General features: G+C 37.8%; 1 protein-coding gene across 1 annotated transcript; it reads left to right on the top strand.

Moving 5' to 3' along the window:
- Window positions 1–2,038: 2,038 nt before the first annotated feature.
- TARS3 (threonyl-tRNA synthetase 3) lies at window positions 2,039–16,926 on the top strand. Its single transcript, XM_030457375.1, has 19 exons — window positions 2,039–2,346; window positions 2,951–3,043; window positions 3,803–3,993; window positions 4,529–4,652; window positions 5,644–5,765; window positions 6,544–6,661; window positions 7,275–7,339; window positions 8,024–8,102; window positions 8,931–9,077; window positions 10,400–10,498; window positions 10,827–10,993; window positions 11,527–11,689; window positions 12,564–12,701; window positions 13,141–13,218; window positions 13,313–13,413; window positions 14,277–14,381; window positions 15,154–15,226; window positions 15,922–16,036; window positions 16,152–16,926. Exons 1-19 carry the CDS (start codon window positions 2,083–2,085, stop codon window positions 16,298–16,300), a joined length of 2,391 nt encoding a protein of 796 aa, XP_030313235.1. The 5' UTR covers window positions 2,039–2,082; the 3' UTR covers window positions 16,301–16,926.
- The last annotated feature ends 673 nt before the right edge of the window (window positions 16,927–17,599 follow it).

The raw sequence follows: 17,599 nt of genomic DNA, 5'->3' as shown, positions 1-17,599 counted from the left end.
CTCTGGTAAACCAAATATGACAGCACTTTGTTCATATCCAGCTCTTCCAGTATTTTCTCTCTGTGACTGCTTGGGATTTCAGAAAGCCACTTATTCCTGTTTTCATTTTCTCTTTTGGTAGATTTTGCACAGTTATAAAACCAAGATTTGGATGTTCTTCCAAACATTTTGATATTTAAATAAATAGAAAATTCCACTTCTGCATTTGCTGTGCAGTGTTCAGTATGCAAAGTAAACATAATGTGGATAGATAGAATGCAAATACATACTGCTATCTGCAATTATTTTAATTCTAATGGAATAAAGAAGGCCTACATACAAATTATAAAGAAATCTAGCTCAGTGCCTGCAGCCTCCTAAGAGGATTACATTACACTAATTAGCCCGTTACAACTGTTAACAGCTTCTGAACCATAGTGATGGGACTGAGAATTGCTTAGTTACTGTTACTTTTTAATTCTGTAACTGATCTTCAAAGATTTCCCTTTGCAAAAAAGTAATTTATTAAAGAAGACAGCTGATCAAACTGAAATAATCTGTACAAGCTGGTACAGGACATAAAATAAAGTGTCTACTGTACACTTTAATTTTGTATTCCTCAGAGGCCATACCCAAACCACAATATAAATGCTCTCCACTTCCTATTCTTGCATATTGATTATATTATTATATTTACATTAGGATGGAATTTCTAAAGCATGTTTCTTACAATATATTGTAATCCTATGTGCAAAAGGTAGAAAAAAAAGATTACAGCGTAAGAACTTATTTTGTGAAGATAAGTGTGTCATTGTTAAGAGTAACATTTCTGCATGTGTAGATCTTTAAGTTGTGCCCAAGCAAAATAAAATGTCATATAGCTCCCATTTCATGACCCAAGTGTAATAGTGGGGATTACTGCAATCCTAGTGGAGGTGTTCTGCCACTGGTAATCTGTCACTGAGGATCACACATTACATAACCTCTCTTACGCAAATGCTGCTTAATACACGGACTTTTTGGTCTTGTTTTCATACTTTCTGTCAACATGAATTCCCAGTAAAATGAAAGCTGTGAATACTTCCTCCTCCTGGTTCTGTTTGTTTTTTCTGTATCCATTACCTCCAGCTAATAATGCATCCATGGCCTCCCTTCTGTGGCTTTACCTGCAATTTTCTTAAGGGTACCTCACCTATTGTGTGGTAAACAAAAGTATTTTGCCAAGCTTTTAGGAAAAGTAGTACAGTATTTTCAGTTCTTACGGCTTCAGATGCATTCACTATATCCTCCTGTCAGGCTTCTTGTGTTTCTGAAATTACATCTATCTGTCAACATAAAACTTGACCACTGACCATATAACAATTTAAGAGTTTTATTGTATCACTATCCAAACAACTAGCCAGGTTTTACAGAATTGTTTCGAAGCATTGTCTGTCACCTTGTGGTTGGTGGTAGCTATAACAAGCCTCGCATGTGACACACTATCTGGAGTAAGGACGAGTGGACTGATGTGTTACTTTAAGGCATAATAATAGCTCCAGTTTGGGATGTTATGGTTTATGGACCGTAGCCGTGAGATTGTCCCAGGAGCTTCATAGGTGCTAAATTGGATACTTGGGAGCAGAAAACAAATTTGATGTGTTTTTTCCCTGCCTATTACAAACTGTTTTGTCTCGAGCTCCACAAAATGGCATGATCAGGATGTTAGGAATTAGTGACGCGAATTTACAGTTTATTTAGTTTGTTACTTATGAGGGCTATAGAGAAAAGCTTTTCAGAGAACACCAGGAAGTAAACTGAGACTGAGGAGTTGTGGATATTGGCGCTTCCCAATTGCTTCGGAGGAAGATGGGCGGGTGTGTGATTTACCCCGGAGCAGTGCGGGCTGCAAGAAGCTGTCTGCCCAGTTAGAAAGAGAAATAATGACAACAGAAACTCTTTTCCAAGGACCCGTACATCCCGCCGCCCCTGGCCGGAGAGCGGGGGACTGGACCTGGCGGTATTGCCGGGGTGCGGGGTGGAGTCGAGGAGGCGGAGCGGGGCGGGGCTGCACGGCGCGTCCCGCCGCAGGAGGCGGAGGCGAACCGGTACCACCAGGGCAAGATGGCGGCGGCGACCGCTGAGGTGGCGGCGCGGCGCATGCAGCAGCAGGAGCAGGAGCTGCGCTGGCTGACGGCGGAGGTTGGCCGGCTGAGGGAGCAGAAGGCGGCGTGCTGCCCCGGGACCTGCAGCCCCGAGCTGCAGCGTCTGAGGGCCGAGAATGAGAAGCTGCAATACCGCCTCCTGCACCTCCGCCGCAGTCTGGCGGCCGAACTGGGCAGGGCGGGCCCCGCGGCAGCCGAACCCCCAGCGTCCGGCGGCGGAGAGGTAGCGCCCGGGCGGGGTAGGGCGGCGGGCAGCGGGCAGCGCCGGGCCTGGCGGGGGGGAGCGACCGCATCGCTCCGGGATGGGCCGGATATGTGCGGCGGGAAGGAACGGGAGGGACTCGCGAGGAGGTGAATTCCGGGACCCGGCCAGCGGGGGCCGAGAAGCCTGGTTCGGTCCCTGTCCGCACTTCCCATGCGCCCGGAGCACTGGCCCGTGCCTTTCCCGGCAGTCCCTGCCTTTCCGCAATGCTGGAATGAGGCTATCAAGACCACCGAAAGTTGTTTTCAGTGTTCACTGGGCAATAACCACGCTTTAGTCTCCCACGGTGTCGCTGGGGAGACTTTGTTGGTGATGGCTGCCTTAGTTAAATTGGGTAAATTGTGTTTATAAGATTTTGCTTGGTGAGCTTTTACCTGTCTGGTAAACATCAGGAGGATGCAGTTTAGATCTGTCATGAGAAGTCTTTCCTTTGTACTAAGGAGGCATCTTACTCAAATTTAATTGCCTTTTTAGCCCAGTGTTGCACTAATCTGGTTTATTTTGTTTCAATGATTGGTGGGAAAAGTCTTAAAAGCTTAGGAGTGTACTTCATCACTCTTTTCAGAAAGTCTCCAGTGCAAGTCCAGCTGTTGCAGTGAATCCAAATAAAGAGGAAAAGAAAAAAGAAAATGAACCTGGGAACCAACACCGGAACAATGTACGTTGTTATTTTATACTACCTAATAATAGAAGGAATATTGTCTGGCAGTGATCTGAAAAAGTGCTGAAATCTGAAAATCCTTGCTGTATTTTGAAATTTGAGATTTTGAGAAGGCTTGCTACAGCATGCATATAGGAAAAAAAGAGTTTTATTTTGCATGTAGTTACTAGGGTTGCTTAACTGTGCCTAGATACCTACTCTTTACATAGTAAAATCATTATGGCTCTTGGAGAAATAAGGGGCAGTATGCTGTGGTTCCTGAAGGGTGGTGGTTCATGAATTGTTTAACAGAATGCATGATGATGGGGATGTTGGCAGCACGGGCTGTAGTTCAGTAGATCTCAATAATTCACTTTATGCTAAGCTAAAGGAAACTTCCTGTGAACTGTCTTGTTTGAATCTGATACTTTGAACAGACTGGCAAAATGAGGACTTACTGGAGTGATCCAAATTTCTCTAGGGTGTCAGCCAAGTAAAACTCTGGGGCAGGAATACAGGCTGCTTTCTGAGGTCCTACCCACAGAGCCATTTAGGCCCAGTGTATGTGCATTGTAAAATTGGAAAGCCACTATAAAACAATCAGCAAGTTGGGTGGGACGATCCTGCATATAATTATTTACAAATGCTTCACTGCATATTGGTATAAATTCTCATACAGTTAAATCTGGTCTCAGTTGGAAACTCTAGGTGTTGATGAACACGGTGACCACTTTTATTCTATTTCTTTCACAAAATATATGTGATTTATTTTTACAGCTCCAGTCTGAGCCAAGCTTCATTAAAGACAGACTGAAGCTTTATGAAGCACTGAAAAAAGAGCACGATGCTTTGCTAGCTTACAGAGCAGCCAATGAGAGCAAACCAATCAAGATTACTCTGACAGATGGGAAGATGGCTGAAGGGGAATCTTGGAAAACCACACCATATCAGTTAGCTGTGGGAATTAGGTAACCTGCAAATTCAAGAAGTTGTACTTTCACAGTGATAAATCTGTTGCTATCATTTCTCTCTTACCATCTTGCTGAAAACACAGAGTGGTGACTCTGAAGGTGATTTATTTGGAAGGTATTGAAACTTCAGCTTAATGTGGAAAAAACAGCTGAGTGAAGGTCCAGGTCTGAGTGATGCTGGTGGTTCTGTGCTGGGATCATAATACTTGCTACCTATTAAAAAACAAAACAAACAGTGAGATGCATAGGATTAATAGACATCCAAATTTTGTGAGTTACCAGATAGGAGCAGAAAGTGTTGTTAAAAGCATTCTTCCCTCCAGATCACCAGCACTGATAGTCATTGAATGAAGCTTGAAGATTTTAAGGGGCTATACCTTAAAAGTAGGAGAGTTTTAAGAAGACCAAAGAAACAAAAATTAAATGTCTTCAGGTGCTATGAGGTGTGGGTGGGCTCTTACACGGCTCTTACACCTAAACACTTTTGCAACTCTGAACTAAGTATTCTGGTCTCTTGTCATCTGTTTTTCAGTCAAGTGTTGGCTTCAAATGCAGTCATAGCCAAAGTGAATGGTGAATTGTGGGACCTGGACCGTCCACTGGAGGGAGATTGCTCTCTGGAACTGCTCATGTTTGATAATGAAGAAGCAAAAGCTGTGAGTAAACATCTAGTTGTTTCTGCTTGATTAAAGGAACTAATGGCATGAAATTGATTGAACCATTGTGCATTTAAAATCTTGAATTAAAAAAAAAGGCAAAACTTTAAGGTATTTGACATGATTTGACCAGGATTAGATACCAAGCATCCATAATTTATAGATGAATAAAATCTTGGTGTTCTTTCCATCTTTTCTGCATAAACAGGTTATTTCTTGAACATGATCATACAGAATATCTCAGCTTGAATGCTAATTTGAAATAGTTTGTTGTCCTCTAAGATATGTTTTCTGTGGTTTGACTGTGCATTTGAAGAACAGACACTGAAAGCAACAGTGAAGCAGTCTTACAGTTTTCTGAAAAATGTCCAATATCAAATCCGCATCATTCATACTTAAAGCCATGTTTATTTCTATGTGCTAGGGTTAGACTCGGTTTTATTCATGTGATTAAGCTGGTTTGAGGCATTTTGGAAGGCTGTAAAGGCTTTATCTTGGAGCAGTTGCTATGAATTGGTCTGATTTAATAGGGGCTTGTAGAACATAAGACTTGTATTGATCTACTGGGTTGCTGACTCCCCTCTGACCATATAATGTGGTTAGGAGCCCTATTGATATATGTACTGTATGTAGGCAACACTAACTTAACTGGCTGTATTGCTTCAGATGCAGTTAGTATTGTATAGACTTTTAACTGCCAAAAAACTCACCTATAAATGAACAAGGGAGAATAAATACTAAGGTGATGGAATTGTGCAGAGGTATAGTCATTTTTCAGACTGAAACAAGATAGGGATATATTGTAACATTTGCCACTGTATTATTCATTTAGTGTATTTCAAAATGAGAACAGGAATTTGTTCTACTTCTCATAGAATTAAAACAGCACAGATTCCATTGTTTCCCACCTCAGGTATACCTTTGTTTTGTTTTTTCTTTTTCATGTGCAATGCCAGTAACCCCATGACTTCTCCCCTGACTTTATTTGCAGGTTTATTGGCATTCAAGTGCTCATATTCTTGGAGAGGCCATGGAAGATTATTTTGGGGGCTGCTTATGCTATGGACCACCGATTGAGAATGGATTTTATTATGACATGTACCTTGAAGACAGGTAAAATTTCATTGCTTAAGAACTTGTCTTGAAGCTTGGGAGTAGTATTATTTTTGCTCAGTCATGTTTCTGCATGTTAAAAGCAAAATCATGTATGGTTCCAAACTAACAGGTTTTTCTTCTCAGTATAGGTGTATGTATGCATATATGGTGAGTGTATGTGTATATTTAAATTCAAGAGCAGTTTTTCAGACACCTGCTCATTCAGACTTGCAACAGCTGAATGTTCTGTGAAAAATCATAGAATGGATAAAACTTGCTGTAGTTCTGGGAAACAGTGATGGTTTCCTTGAACAATCATGGCACTTTAGGTTCAAAGTGCCATAGTCACTTGTAGAAATGGTACGTATGCATGTAACTTATGTAGTTGTTTACTACTTCTCTAATCCCTGTGCACAGCTTTACAATTCTGTTTTTTACTTATTTATCTTTAGGAGTCAGTGAGAATACTGAATCTGCATCAGCTGATAAGCTAGCTCTTGCAGCCAAGGTTTTAACTTTTTTCTCATGTATACTGAGAGCTGCAGATCTTTGAGAGATTTAAGCATGTCAGACTGTTCTAGGGGTGATTGCAGTGGCTTTATTCAGGGTGTTACCATTTCTGTTTCTGAGATTGGTGTCTCAAAGTACACCCAGTTTTAAGTAACTAAGAAAATACTGTGATACATCACAATGCATTCCATGGTTTTCTGATTAGACCACTAGAAAGTGTTGACTTGAAAATGGGAATATCAAGAGAAATAATTCATATTTCTTTTGCTTGTATCTCTTCATTTAGAGGTGTATCTAGTACTGAATTCCCACTACTAGAAAACCACTGTAAAAACATCATAAAAGAGAAGCAGGCTTTTGAAAGACTGGAAGTCAGAAAGGAGATCCTGTTGGATATGTTTAAGGTAAATCTTTGGAGTAGCACAATGGTACAATGGTCTTTTAAAATGTAACTTTTTATAAAATACTGCACCTATCTGACTCATCACAATAGTGCCTGTCCAGTAAAACAAATCAAAATAATAGCTGCTTTTTCTCCCCCTCTTCTTATCCCTCTCATTATTCAGAATGTTTTCAGACTATAATAAAAATAACTTCTTGTTGTGCAAAGCCACCTCGGGCTTAGCAAGATGACAGAGAAATTGGTACTCACTCACTGGCAAAGACAAGACAAAAAAGGCTGCAGCCTCCTGTTCTCACTTTCATGTATCAAATATTACCAGTCTCACTGTACTGTGTTTCAGTTGCCTTTAAAAAGTGCTTTGAGATGTTCAGGTGGTAATGACTATGTTTAACACAAACACAGGGAAATAAGGATGAGTTTCTTGTGGGTTTTTTTTTTTCTTTTTTATTCTCGTCTGAAAGAGTGTTGAACTTTTTCATAAACATAGAATGTGATCATGCAATTTACTTTGTTTGTCTTTTACGGATGTGTTTGCATTATTAGTACATAATTTTAAAATACAATTTATTAGTAATTTCATTGATGTTTCTGACTTTCCATGTTTCCTCACATAGTATAACAAGTTTAAGTGTCGCATCCTTAATGAGAAGGTGAACACGCCAACTACCACAATATACAGGTAAAGAAAATTAACGGTATTACAGACTATTTCTGTGTTTAGGTATATTTTGTTTAAATTGAGAGGAGAATAAAGTAATTTTTTTTTTTAATTGAACTTCTGAATATCTGTGTGTTTGGGACTTGGTCTGCAATTAATATTGCTACTTAGGCAAAAATCATTTCTTTCTCTGCTGGGACAAGTTAGACCTCAATTTGTAGATAAATGGCAAGTCTACTTTTCACTCATTCCTTCTGGTCTCAATAATTAAGACATAAAAAGAAATTATCACCCATAACAGTGAGTTGCTGGATAATAGCTAAAGCTAACTTAGCTCAGTGTGGTGTGAAGAACCTGTTTAAGTGCTATGGGTAAAACTAGTTTCTTTAAAAATGGCAAACTTTTTTTTTTTTTTTCTTGGTGTGCATAGTTTGAAGTTTCCTGTCCAACTTGAACAAAGTTTACATAGGATAGTGTATGAATTGCTGAGTTATGATTCTCTTGACAACGGATTAAGTATACTGAGTATATTTACTGATTGACTATTTTGCTTCAGGTAGAAGGCACAATAATATGAAGGATGCACTGCATTAGCTGTGTTGCTTATGCAGACTTACTAGTGCATATGAACATGTAAAGCATTAACTTGTGTCATTAGTGATAGTATTTAAAAATCTTGGGGTCTTTTGTTCTGTTGGTGTCTAGGTGTGGTCCACTGATTGATCTCTGCAGGGGTCCACATGTGAGACACACTGGAAAAATTAAGGCTATTAAAATATTTAAGGTAAATATAACTTCACTGTGCATTAAAACTTAACTATATTGTTCTGTTGGTTTGTGTTTATTTCTCCTGAAATGACTGATGTCTTCGTTTGCATCTGTACTAGCTGTCAACATTTGTGCATTGTGTATGTGTGTGTGTGCACTCTGTTCTGCACTGAGTGAACATCAGAGATAATCATTGGGTCAGAAACAGTATTTTGACCTTGTAAGATGGTATCTTTCAGCTACAGGAGGTGAAGTTTACCCTGGCAGATCTGCAAGTGCTGCTCTTCAAAAAGGGTAGCACTCATAGGAAAGCCAGAGAATGTGTTTGCAGATGCTTTGGGTTATGCTGTAGTTTAAGTTACACGCAGGTGCTAATTTTGGTGATATTAATACACTGGCCTCATTATTCATCGTAGTTGTTTTTGTTGGCTTCCTGACTGAAGTTTACACAACTCTTGAGTGCCAAGGATTGTTAGATTGTCAAAACAGCTAGGATTTAACTAAGTGTGAGTTAGTTTAGGTTAATTTTTCATATTTCCCTATTTAATTGCTTCTTTCTTAGGAGATAAAATAGGAGATAAAACATGAGTTAACATTAAGTGTGAGTAAAAACATGATGCCCAAGTTGAGTAAAAGGATGGCTTGCCCAGTCAGTTACATTTGTCATCTATAAGTATGCCAGCTAAATGGCAATGCAAGTATCTTGGCATTGTGAAGAAATGCTAGGTGACTGTATATTCTTTTTCCAAGGACAAAAATTGTAACATTTGATTGCATTAGTGTTTATTCCTCTTTCCCCTGAGATTATATAATACTGTTTTAAAGTATGGATTTTGTGCATCAGAATTCCTCTACGTATTGGGAAGGAAAATCTGACATGGAAACTCTCCAAAGAATATATGGAATATCATTTCCTGATAACAAAATGATGAAGGAATGGGAAAAATTCCAGGAAGAAGCTAGAAATCGGGACCATAGGAAAATTGGAAAGGTACATTATTTCATGGTCTACCTCTCTTTTATGCTTCTGTAATAGAATTTATTATCTTTACTTTTTTCATTTTTTGACAGTTTGAATGGGAGCAGATGCTATGACTTTCTTGCAGTCAGTTGTGTTTTAAAACTTTAATTCTGCAATCTCAACTTGTCATCTGCACTGTTGTGAAGAAATAATGGTATAGTCCCTTGGTTTAGGGAAGTATATCTTAAGCCTTTTAATCGAAGGTGTTTTCCTACCCAAAACACTGTCATAGAAGAAAGAAGTTATTGAAAATATATATAATATGATTTGCTCATTCTTTATTATTATAGGTGTAAATAAAGTAGTGGTTAATTGTATGTATACTTCAGCTGTTATTGTGAGTATTGTTCATTCCTCTACCAGATTTAAATGAACATCTTGAATCTTAATTTGAGTGTAAGCTGGAAGAAGATATTTTGACACATCTATGAAGACTGTGACCTAATACTGATCATGCTGGCAGTCTCCTAATTGCTGTCACCTTTGCTATATGTATATTTTGAATGGCATAATGGACAGTACAGGTGAAAGCTGGGAGGCATTTGTTAGAAAAACTCAAGTGTAAGTGAAAGTCAACATTTCTAACCAAGAGGGTATTCACCACGTATTGGCAGATGTAAAAAAGAGCCTCTGAAGGGCCTTCATAAACAAAAATGAACAACTGAGGGTAACTTGGAAAAGGAGGAGCCACTGGGGAATTTACAGAGAAGACCCAGAGAAGAAGTAGAAAAATTATCTCTACAGACGTGTTCATGCTTATTTCTGTTAACTCATTGAGACATAAATATTTGTGTAGTATTTGTTTGTTTATATCTTCAAAACAAAATAATCTAGTACCAGTCAAGCAATTTATCTGGTTTCTGTGTGTCTGATATCAAATGACACTGAGGAGGCTGAAGTTCTCCGAAGATGTGTCAAAGCCACACTTCTGAGCTGTTTTTGAGACAGAATACTGTTAAAGAGCAACTGGCTCACAACCTTCAGCCATCAGCCCTCAGATATGATGGGTAGCTTAATTGCTTTGGTTACTAAAGGTAAGATCGATTAAGGCTTCAGGATACTGAGGAAATGTGTATTTACATAGTCACCCAGTCAAATGGAATTCAAGTATTACTACAAACTTTTATGAGTAAGAACTGCTGAGAACTACTGTTGCTGAGAGTTTGTAGACTGCTGGAAATCATCTTGTTACAGCAGTATTCCATTTTTGTGGATAGTGTCTCAACATCTGTGAAGTAATCATGGTCTCTGGTTCTGAAGTGGTGCTAATTTACTGGTTTTAATCTACTTAGGAGCAAGAGCTCTTCTTCTTTCATGATCTGAGTCCTGGAAGCTGCTTTTTCCTCCCCAGAGGTGCCTTTATTTATAACACACTTGTGGATTTCATAAGGGTGAGTAGATACTAATGTAACTTCTAACAAGCCTAGTGTCAGCTGTTGATCCTGAGGGATAGGCCATTCATAGCACTGAGCTATCTCCAGAAAGACATCTCTGTATGTAAATAAATACCAGCTTTTCACTGTGATTATACAGCACTAACCTTTTTCAAAACAGAACAGAGTAATGCATGTGCTCTTTCTAGCTGTGAACAACCTACATGTGCAGTAGTCCTTTTGTTTCCCAGAAAATCACTATTATAAGAGCATTGTTAAAAAGAATGAGACTTTTGCTTGTCAAAAGCTGTATCAACTTTTTAAAAATACTGATGGTTTTTAATAGGAGGAATACCGTAGGCGGGATTTTACTGAAGTTGTATCTCCAAACGTCTTCAACAGTAAGCTCTGGGAAGCTTCAGGCCACTGGCAGCACTACAGTGAAAATATGTTCTCTTTTGAGGTTGAGAAGGAAATTTTTGCTCTTAAACCAATGAATTGTCCAGGACACTGGTATGTAGTCTCAAGTAAGAAACTTATCCTCTGGGGGCTGAGGAGAAATACCTGGCATGTTAATACACAATGCGCATGTAGTAGGCTACTAAGCAGCTCGTGTGTGCAGAGCTCCTTTTAACAGTGTCCCAAAGCAGACCAAATACAATTTGGCAGGAGGGTCTTTGGCAGACTTACTTCTTTGAGTAGATCTGCACTAAGTGAGCTAGGTTTGTGCTTGCTACTACTAGTCTGTACCATGATTGGATAAAAATTACATTGTATACAGATGGGCATCAGATGTGGTGTAGCAAAAGAAGGTAGAGACTATTGAAGTCTTGATTCTCACATTATTTTTGCTCTGGGTAGTCTTCAGCAGTACATTCTCAGTGATGTACTTTTTCTGTTTGCCTGTCTTTTAGGATGCAGGCAGCCTGAAAAAGTGAATTCTTAAAAACGTGATTAATGATTGTACTAGCTTTGCTTTAGTTTCTGTGTTGTCTTAATGCTTCTATAAGAAGGATAAAGGGAAGGTTCCTTCATGTCCCTTCTAGCTTGATGTTTGCCCATCGTCCACGATCCTGGAGGGAAATGCCTCTTAGACTTGCAGATTTTGGAGTTCTTCACAGAAACGAACTCTCTGGGACTTTAAGTGGTTTGACGCGTGTAAGGCGTTTCCAACAAGATGATGCTCACATCTTTTGCACAATAGAACAGGTAAGAGAAAAAAAAAAAAAGCCACCAGCAAACTCCCCTGTCCAGTACACTCCCCCAAAATAGCCCCTTTTTCCTCTTCTGAGTGCAAAACAACATTAAACAAGAAAAATCCCCAAGGTATTTCAAATCCTAGTTCTGTTGTTTGCTTTGCAGCATAATGCTGCTTTTGGTGGACTTTTTTGTTAATTTTAGGTGCTTCCTTCTCAGTCATATGGTATTAGATATTTCTGAACCTTTTGTAATACTGCTTTAGTCAATAGCCTGTGTAACAGCTTCTCTGTTACACATTTCTCAGGTAGCAGTACCATAATTTATTGTTTACTTTTCTCTTTGAAATAAGAAAAACTTTATATCATAGTAATATTTTTTTTGTATTTTAGGGACATTATTGTTAATTAAATAACAAGGTTTTCTCTGTAGGATTTTTCCCTGTAGAATTGGTAGAGTTTGCAACTAAATCCCTTAAAGTTAAATCTCTTGCAATGCCCCTCTACCTCTGCAAAGACAAAAAGCTGTTTGTCACATTTTGGTTTACGTATTATTTCTGAATAAATACTTCATTCTGTCAGTAATGCCATGGATTTTAGTGGAGCTATGTGAATAAATGTATGTATTCTTGTCAAGTCTTACTCATGTACTAGGGCACCAGAAGTCTAGGCTGAACAAGAACATTACTTTTCTTGTCATGCTTTGAAGCCCTAACACCTCTTTACCCATTGCCTAGCTTTAGGTTTGTAGGGTATAATTTGCCATTGGACTTTTAGTTTTTAAATTTATTTAATGGGCTCTCACATCCTGGTTATGATGAATGCAGTAAACCTAATTACGTTTTTATGTAAGTAAATTGTAATAATATATTTTGTTTACATTTAAGATTGAAGAAGAAATTAAGGGCTGTCTTGATTTCTTGAAGTCAGTGTATGCTGTCTTTGGTTTTACCTTTCAACTAAACCTTTCTACAAGACCAGAAAACTATCTAGGAGAGTTAGAAATCTGGGATCATGCAGAAAAGGTAATTGATTTGAAAGCAAACAAAGCAGGTATTTGTATTTGCAAAGGTGGATTTTTAACTAAGTTATGTTGTGCTGAATAGTGAGATTAGTGAAATTGCTTAACTGAGATGCTAAACGCTGTCCTTTCTAGAAATGGTTGTTAAAATACATGATATTGAATGTGAGGGTTTTGTATAAAATAAGAATTTTCTGACAATGACTTAGCACCTTATCTTGAACTGATTTGATTTTTATTAATCTTTTTTCAGATTAATCACAACATTTATACAAGGAACTACTCTTATTTCAAGAATATTTATCATAAATTACTAAATACTTGAAAAACAGGAGTCACGCTGCTTGTCGACTCCCTTTATATTTCAAAGGCAGATGCTTTGATTTACAGTAATGAAAGGCCCTGCTATACCTTTTAAATTATTTTCTCATTTTTATGATTAGCAACTTCAAAACAGTTTGAATAACTTTGGAGAACAATGGAATTTGAATCCAGGAGATGGAGCATTTTATGGTCCTAAGGTCAGTGAATCAGCATTTTAATAACAGTTTTGGGATGGAAAAGAATAGACACAATGCAGACAAACTATATTTCTTAACTTATTCTGCTTCACAGATTGATATTAAGATCAAAGATGCCATTGGCAGGTACCATCAGTGTGCTACTATCCAACTTGACTTCCAACTTCCCATTCGATTTAATCTTACTTACGTTGGGTGAGTGGTTAAGCTATTTATCTTCCTCTTGTAAATGAAATAATTTTAAAAAAAGTTTACTTTATTATTTGTAATTCCTGTTAAACTGAGCTGTATTAGTGCTTCCTTGCTCACTTAATAATTTATTAGCTTTATATTGGTGGCCTGGTTAGGAGCGCAAATATCCCTGATGAATAGAGTTCTGAGTTACAAACTTGAAGATATTTCCTCAATGTAATGATAGCTCACTTTAGCTGTAAGTGCTATTGATAGCAGGAAAATGTCATGATCTGTCTTGTCTGCCAGTTCTGAAGACAACTGATCATAAAAAATGCTAAGTTAACCTCAGTTCTTTGTCAGTTTTCAGTTTCAGCCCTGTCAGCGTAACACATTTTTTGAGTTGTTTTGCTTGCTGTGTATTTTTTTATATATTGGAAAGAGCTGAGGAATGTAGAAAAGTATCTTTATGTTTTGGTCCTGCTGCATGTACAACAGTAGGTTTAATCACAGGATTTTAAATTAAGGAAAGAAATCAACTGTAAGCACAGGTATAACTGTGTGCAACAAAATAAAAGCAAGACATAACAGAATAGAAAGAGTGAAGAACAACATAAAATATTGAAATGCACATAAATGAAGCTGAGTCAGTTGAATGAGTTTAAATTAGAAGTTTGTGCCTATTCCACTAGTTCCAGGCATGATTATTTTAAGTCACTAATTATTCAGTGATCCTCTAAAAGCCCAGGGGACTTAAGGAAAGTACATTTTTAATAGAAACAATAAATTTTGCCTAAGTATAAATGAATTGTCTTTCCATGAAAAAGAAACAAAATATTATCTGTGAGTGAAGAGAATATTTTTAATCTTTACTTACTCTTTTTCAGTAAGGATGGTGATGATAAGAAAAGGCCAGTGATTATTCACAGAGCTATTCTGGGATCAGTGGAGAGAATGATAGCTATTCTAGCAGAGAATTATGGAGGAAAATGGTATGTGACACAAGAAAATTTTAACAAGGTAGAAATCCTCCCTAATGTCTATTGTATAATGCAAAATAATGTTCCCAGAATTTTCTCAAAGTCAGTAGGTAAGATTACAAGAAATGTCTAATTTTACAGTCTGAGATGTATGATAACCTTCTGGTAATAGTTCATTATGAGAAATTCCATTTCGTGAGGTTGCAGGCAAAATTGCACAATAAAGCAGAAATAAGAACTCTAATTGAATGTATCTGTGCTGCGTGGTTCTTGTTCCTTTTTTCTTAATCATGCTTTTGTACTGGGAAGATGACAGACACCTGTAAAGCAATTATTTATACAGACATGAATTAGTCCAAATATATAAAATAATTCAGATGTATTGTCTTGAATAAGCTCTATTTTTCTACTAGTAGATTGAAAGAATTAAGAGAGTTAATTCATAAACTCAACCACCTTTGTCTGACTCCACTTTTCACTATAAGGTGTTAAATAGAAGTGGAAATTATGCAAAAGAAACAATTCTGTTTAAAACTGTTAAGTCAACTTGGAAGTTTACAGAAGCTCCAAGTTCTGCATGTGTTGTTTGACTTTTTTTTTTTTTCTTAAATTTTGCTATTTTATGTGAACTTGAAGAGGAAGATAACCTATTGTACAACATCTATAGCTGACATAAATATTCTTATAAAGTAAAGAAGTTATTACTGGAATGTGGGAATGTGGCTATCTATGAGTATAAATGCGGAATGCACATTTAATATTTTTTCCTTGTCCTGCTTGCCAGGCCATTCTGGCTGTCTCCACGGCAGGTCATGGTTGTGCCTGTGGGACCTACTTCTGAAGAATATGGCCAACAGGTAAGAGCAGGCAATTATCGTAGCAAGCAATTTTAATAGCTCATTAAATACTTGTCCTCAAACAAATGTTTTAATAGCTGGAGGGACATATTGGAGGGTGTAAATTTTTCCATAGAAAAGTTTTAGACTATAAGCCTGAGAAAGGGATATGTAACTAAGTGTGTTGGGTTCTGATATTATGTACAGTAATTATTAAAGGAAAAACATTCTGGATGACAAACTTTATATACTAACTCATGTTCTATTATTGAATTATCTGCTTGAAACAGAGGAAGAGCTCATTTCTTCCATTTCCCAGTATGTGTGCTCCTTACCATGTCACATTTAACAGTGCTTAGGGATTTTGGGGGGCTGTGTTGGTTTGGTGTTTTTTGGGGGGTTTTTGTGTTTTACCCTTTCCCCTCCTTTTCCTTTAATGCAAGTGTAAGTGGTTTTGTTCCTTCTCCTTTTCTTCTTTCTCAGGCTGAGTAAACACTTTTGACATTCAGCAGTGCAGCTGTCTGACATCAGCAGCTATTTGATACAATCCTACAATCCTGCTGAGCCCTTAGAAAACCTAAATTGACTTCCTTATAGTAATTCCCAAGAGCTAAATTACACACATGCATGGATTATTTATAGGAAGAGATCAGAGATCACAGCATGTACAAGTTCATGTGGTATATATACTCAGAGGTTTGTTGTTTGCCTTTCAGGTTTGCAATGAATTTTTTGAAGCAGGATTTATGTCAGATGTGGATCTAGATCAAAGTTGCACATTAAACAAGAAAATTAGGAATGCACAGCTGGCCCAGTACAACTTTATATTGGGTAACTGCAGTATCTTACATTTTGAATAACACTGAAATTTTAATGTTGAGTTTGTCTAGACTCACTGTGTAATGTAGGTAGTCAGTTTAATATTGTTTTGTGATACGTCTTGCAGTGGTTGGAGAGAAGGAGAAAGCAAGTCATGCTGTCAATGTGCGGACAAGAGACAACAAAGTTCATGGAGAGATTTCAGTATCTTCTGCCATTGAAAAACTCAAGAAATTTAAGACCTCACACACTTCAAATGCAGAAGAATTGTTTTGATGAAGTCAAAGTTTTTACTGTCAAGTAAATATTACCTGCCCATGTGAAACAGTGTCTTTCCTGCTGTGGAGCAGTAATGCTCATCTGGGAAAATTTTCAGATACCCATACACAGAATAAGCAAATGCAGCAATGTTGGTGCTCCAGGAATAGCACCAGAGGACAGATGCAATTGTCACCTCCTTTGACATTTCCATGGGATTCCACTTTTTTGCAAGTGGCAGTGCACTTATTAAAAAAGATCCACACCTCTGTTAAAATATGTTTGGTTTACTGTGGGAATAAATTAATAATTGGGGTTGCACAAAGTCAAGGAAAAGGAGTATCAGCAACTGCTGAGCTGCCTCCATCATGGAGCAGTGGTTTAACTGGTATGAGCTGGAGTCCAGAGCTTGGCAGTTGGTAAGTGCATCAGGCATGTTCTGGTTTAGTTTTTTCTAGGTTATCTTTTTGGGGGGTGTGGAGAGTTGGGAGGGGGGAGGATAGCTTGATTCTTCTTTCATTTATTTTCACAGGCTACAAATATATTGGTATCTGTGTTGATAGTCTCAGTGAAACCAAGACTGAATTGGTGTGATAACTGGGTGCTGTAAAGGTGATTGTCAAGAATGAAGTTGAATTACCCTATTTGTGTGTGGAAAGTGTTTTATTTTATCCTGTGTTTTGTTGATTTGAGTTTTTCTAAAACAAATTCCAGCTAAATTCCCCTTGGAAAAAACCTTTTTTTTATAACTCATTGCTACTTTTGCTTGGGACACTGAGAATGCTAAAAAGCTGTGGATTGCAGTTTTCCTTTGAAAAACACATTTTGAAATTTACGTTAGCCATATTTATCTGACTTATGCTTATAAATTATTTCCAAGTTTCTGTGGATTTTCTTGTTGAGATTTTACCACGTTTTTTCCCTTCTATATGCTGTTTTATAGTGCAAGGCTTAGATACAACATTCAGTATATTGCTTAGTAACCCTTAGAACTGTAGTTGATTTAAATATTGCTGAAACAAAGCAAAAATACCTTAATTTTATATAATTTTAAACTTATTTAAATGTAATGAAATTAATATGGTTTGTGGAGGCTGTTCTTTGTTTATTACCTCTAAAAATAGTGTGGTTTTATGGCCTGCATGCATCTTACCTGATGCCCGTGCTGGATTCAGACTGCAGCATTAAAACCTGAGGGTGTTTGGTTTTCGGTTCTTCGACACCGAAATTCTGTGTGACGTAATTTGTAGGCTCCTGCGCGAGCCTCTCCTCTGCTGTCGTCATCCGCGGTTCGGGGGCGGTCGCTGAGGGGCAGGA

Source organism: Calypte anna, chromosome 10, assembly GCF_003957555.1.
Source record: "Calypte anna isolate BGI_N300 chromosome 10, bCalAnn1_v1.p, whole genome shotgun sequence".
Classification (NCBI taxonomy): domain Eukaryota; kingdom Metazoa; phylum Chordata; class Aves; order Apodiformes; family Trochilidae; genus Calypte; species Calypte anna.
This window is presented reverse-complemented; position numbering and strand designations above follow the sequence as displayed.

Bases quoted from the DNA above. Each gene is read 5' to 3' on its own strand.
- TARS3 (XM_030457375.1), top strand. From the start codon at position 2,083: ATGGCGGCGGCGACCGCTGAGGTGGCGGCGCGGCGCATGCAGCAGCAG. The intron at 12,702-13,140 runs GTAATTGATTTG...TTTTATGATTAG, and splicing joins TCTGGGATCATGCAGAAAAG to CAACTTCAAAACAGTTTGAA. The intron at 15,227-15,921 runs GTAAGAGCAGGC...TTTGCCTTTCAG, and splicing joins CTGAAGAATATGGCCAACAG to GTTTGCAATGAATTTTTTGA.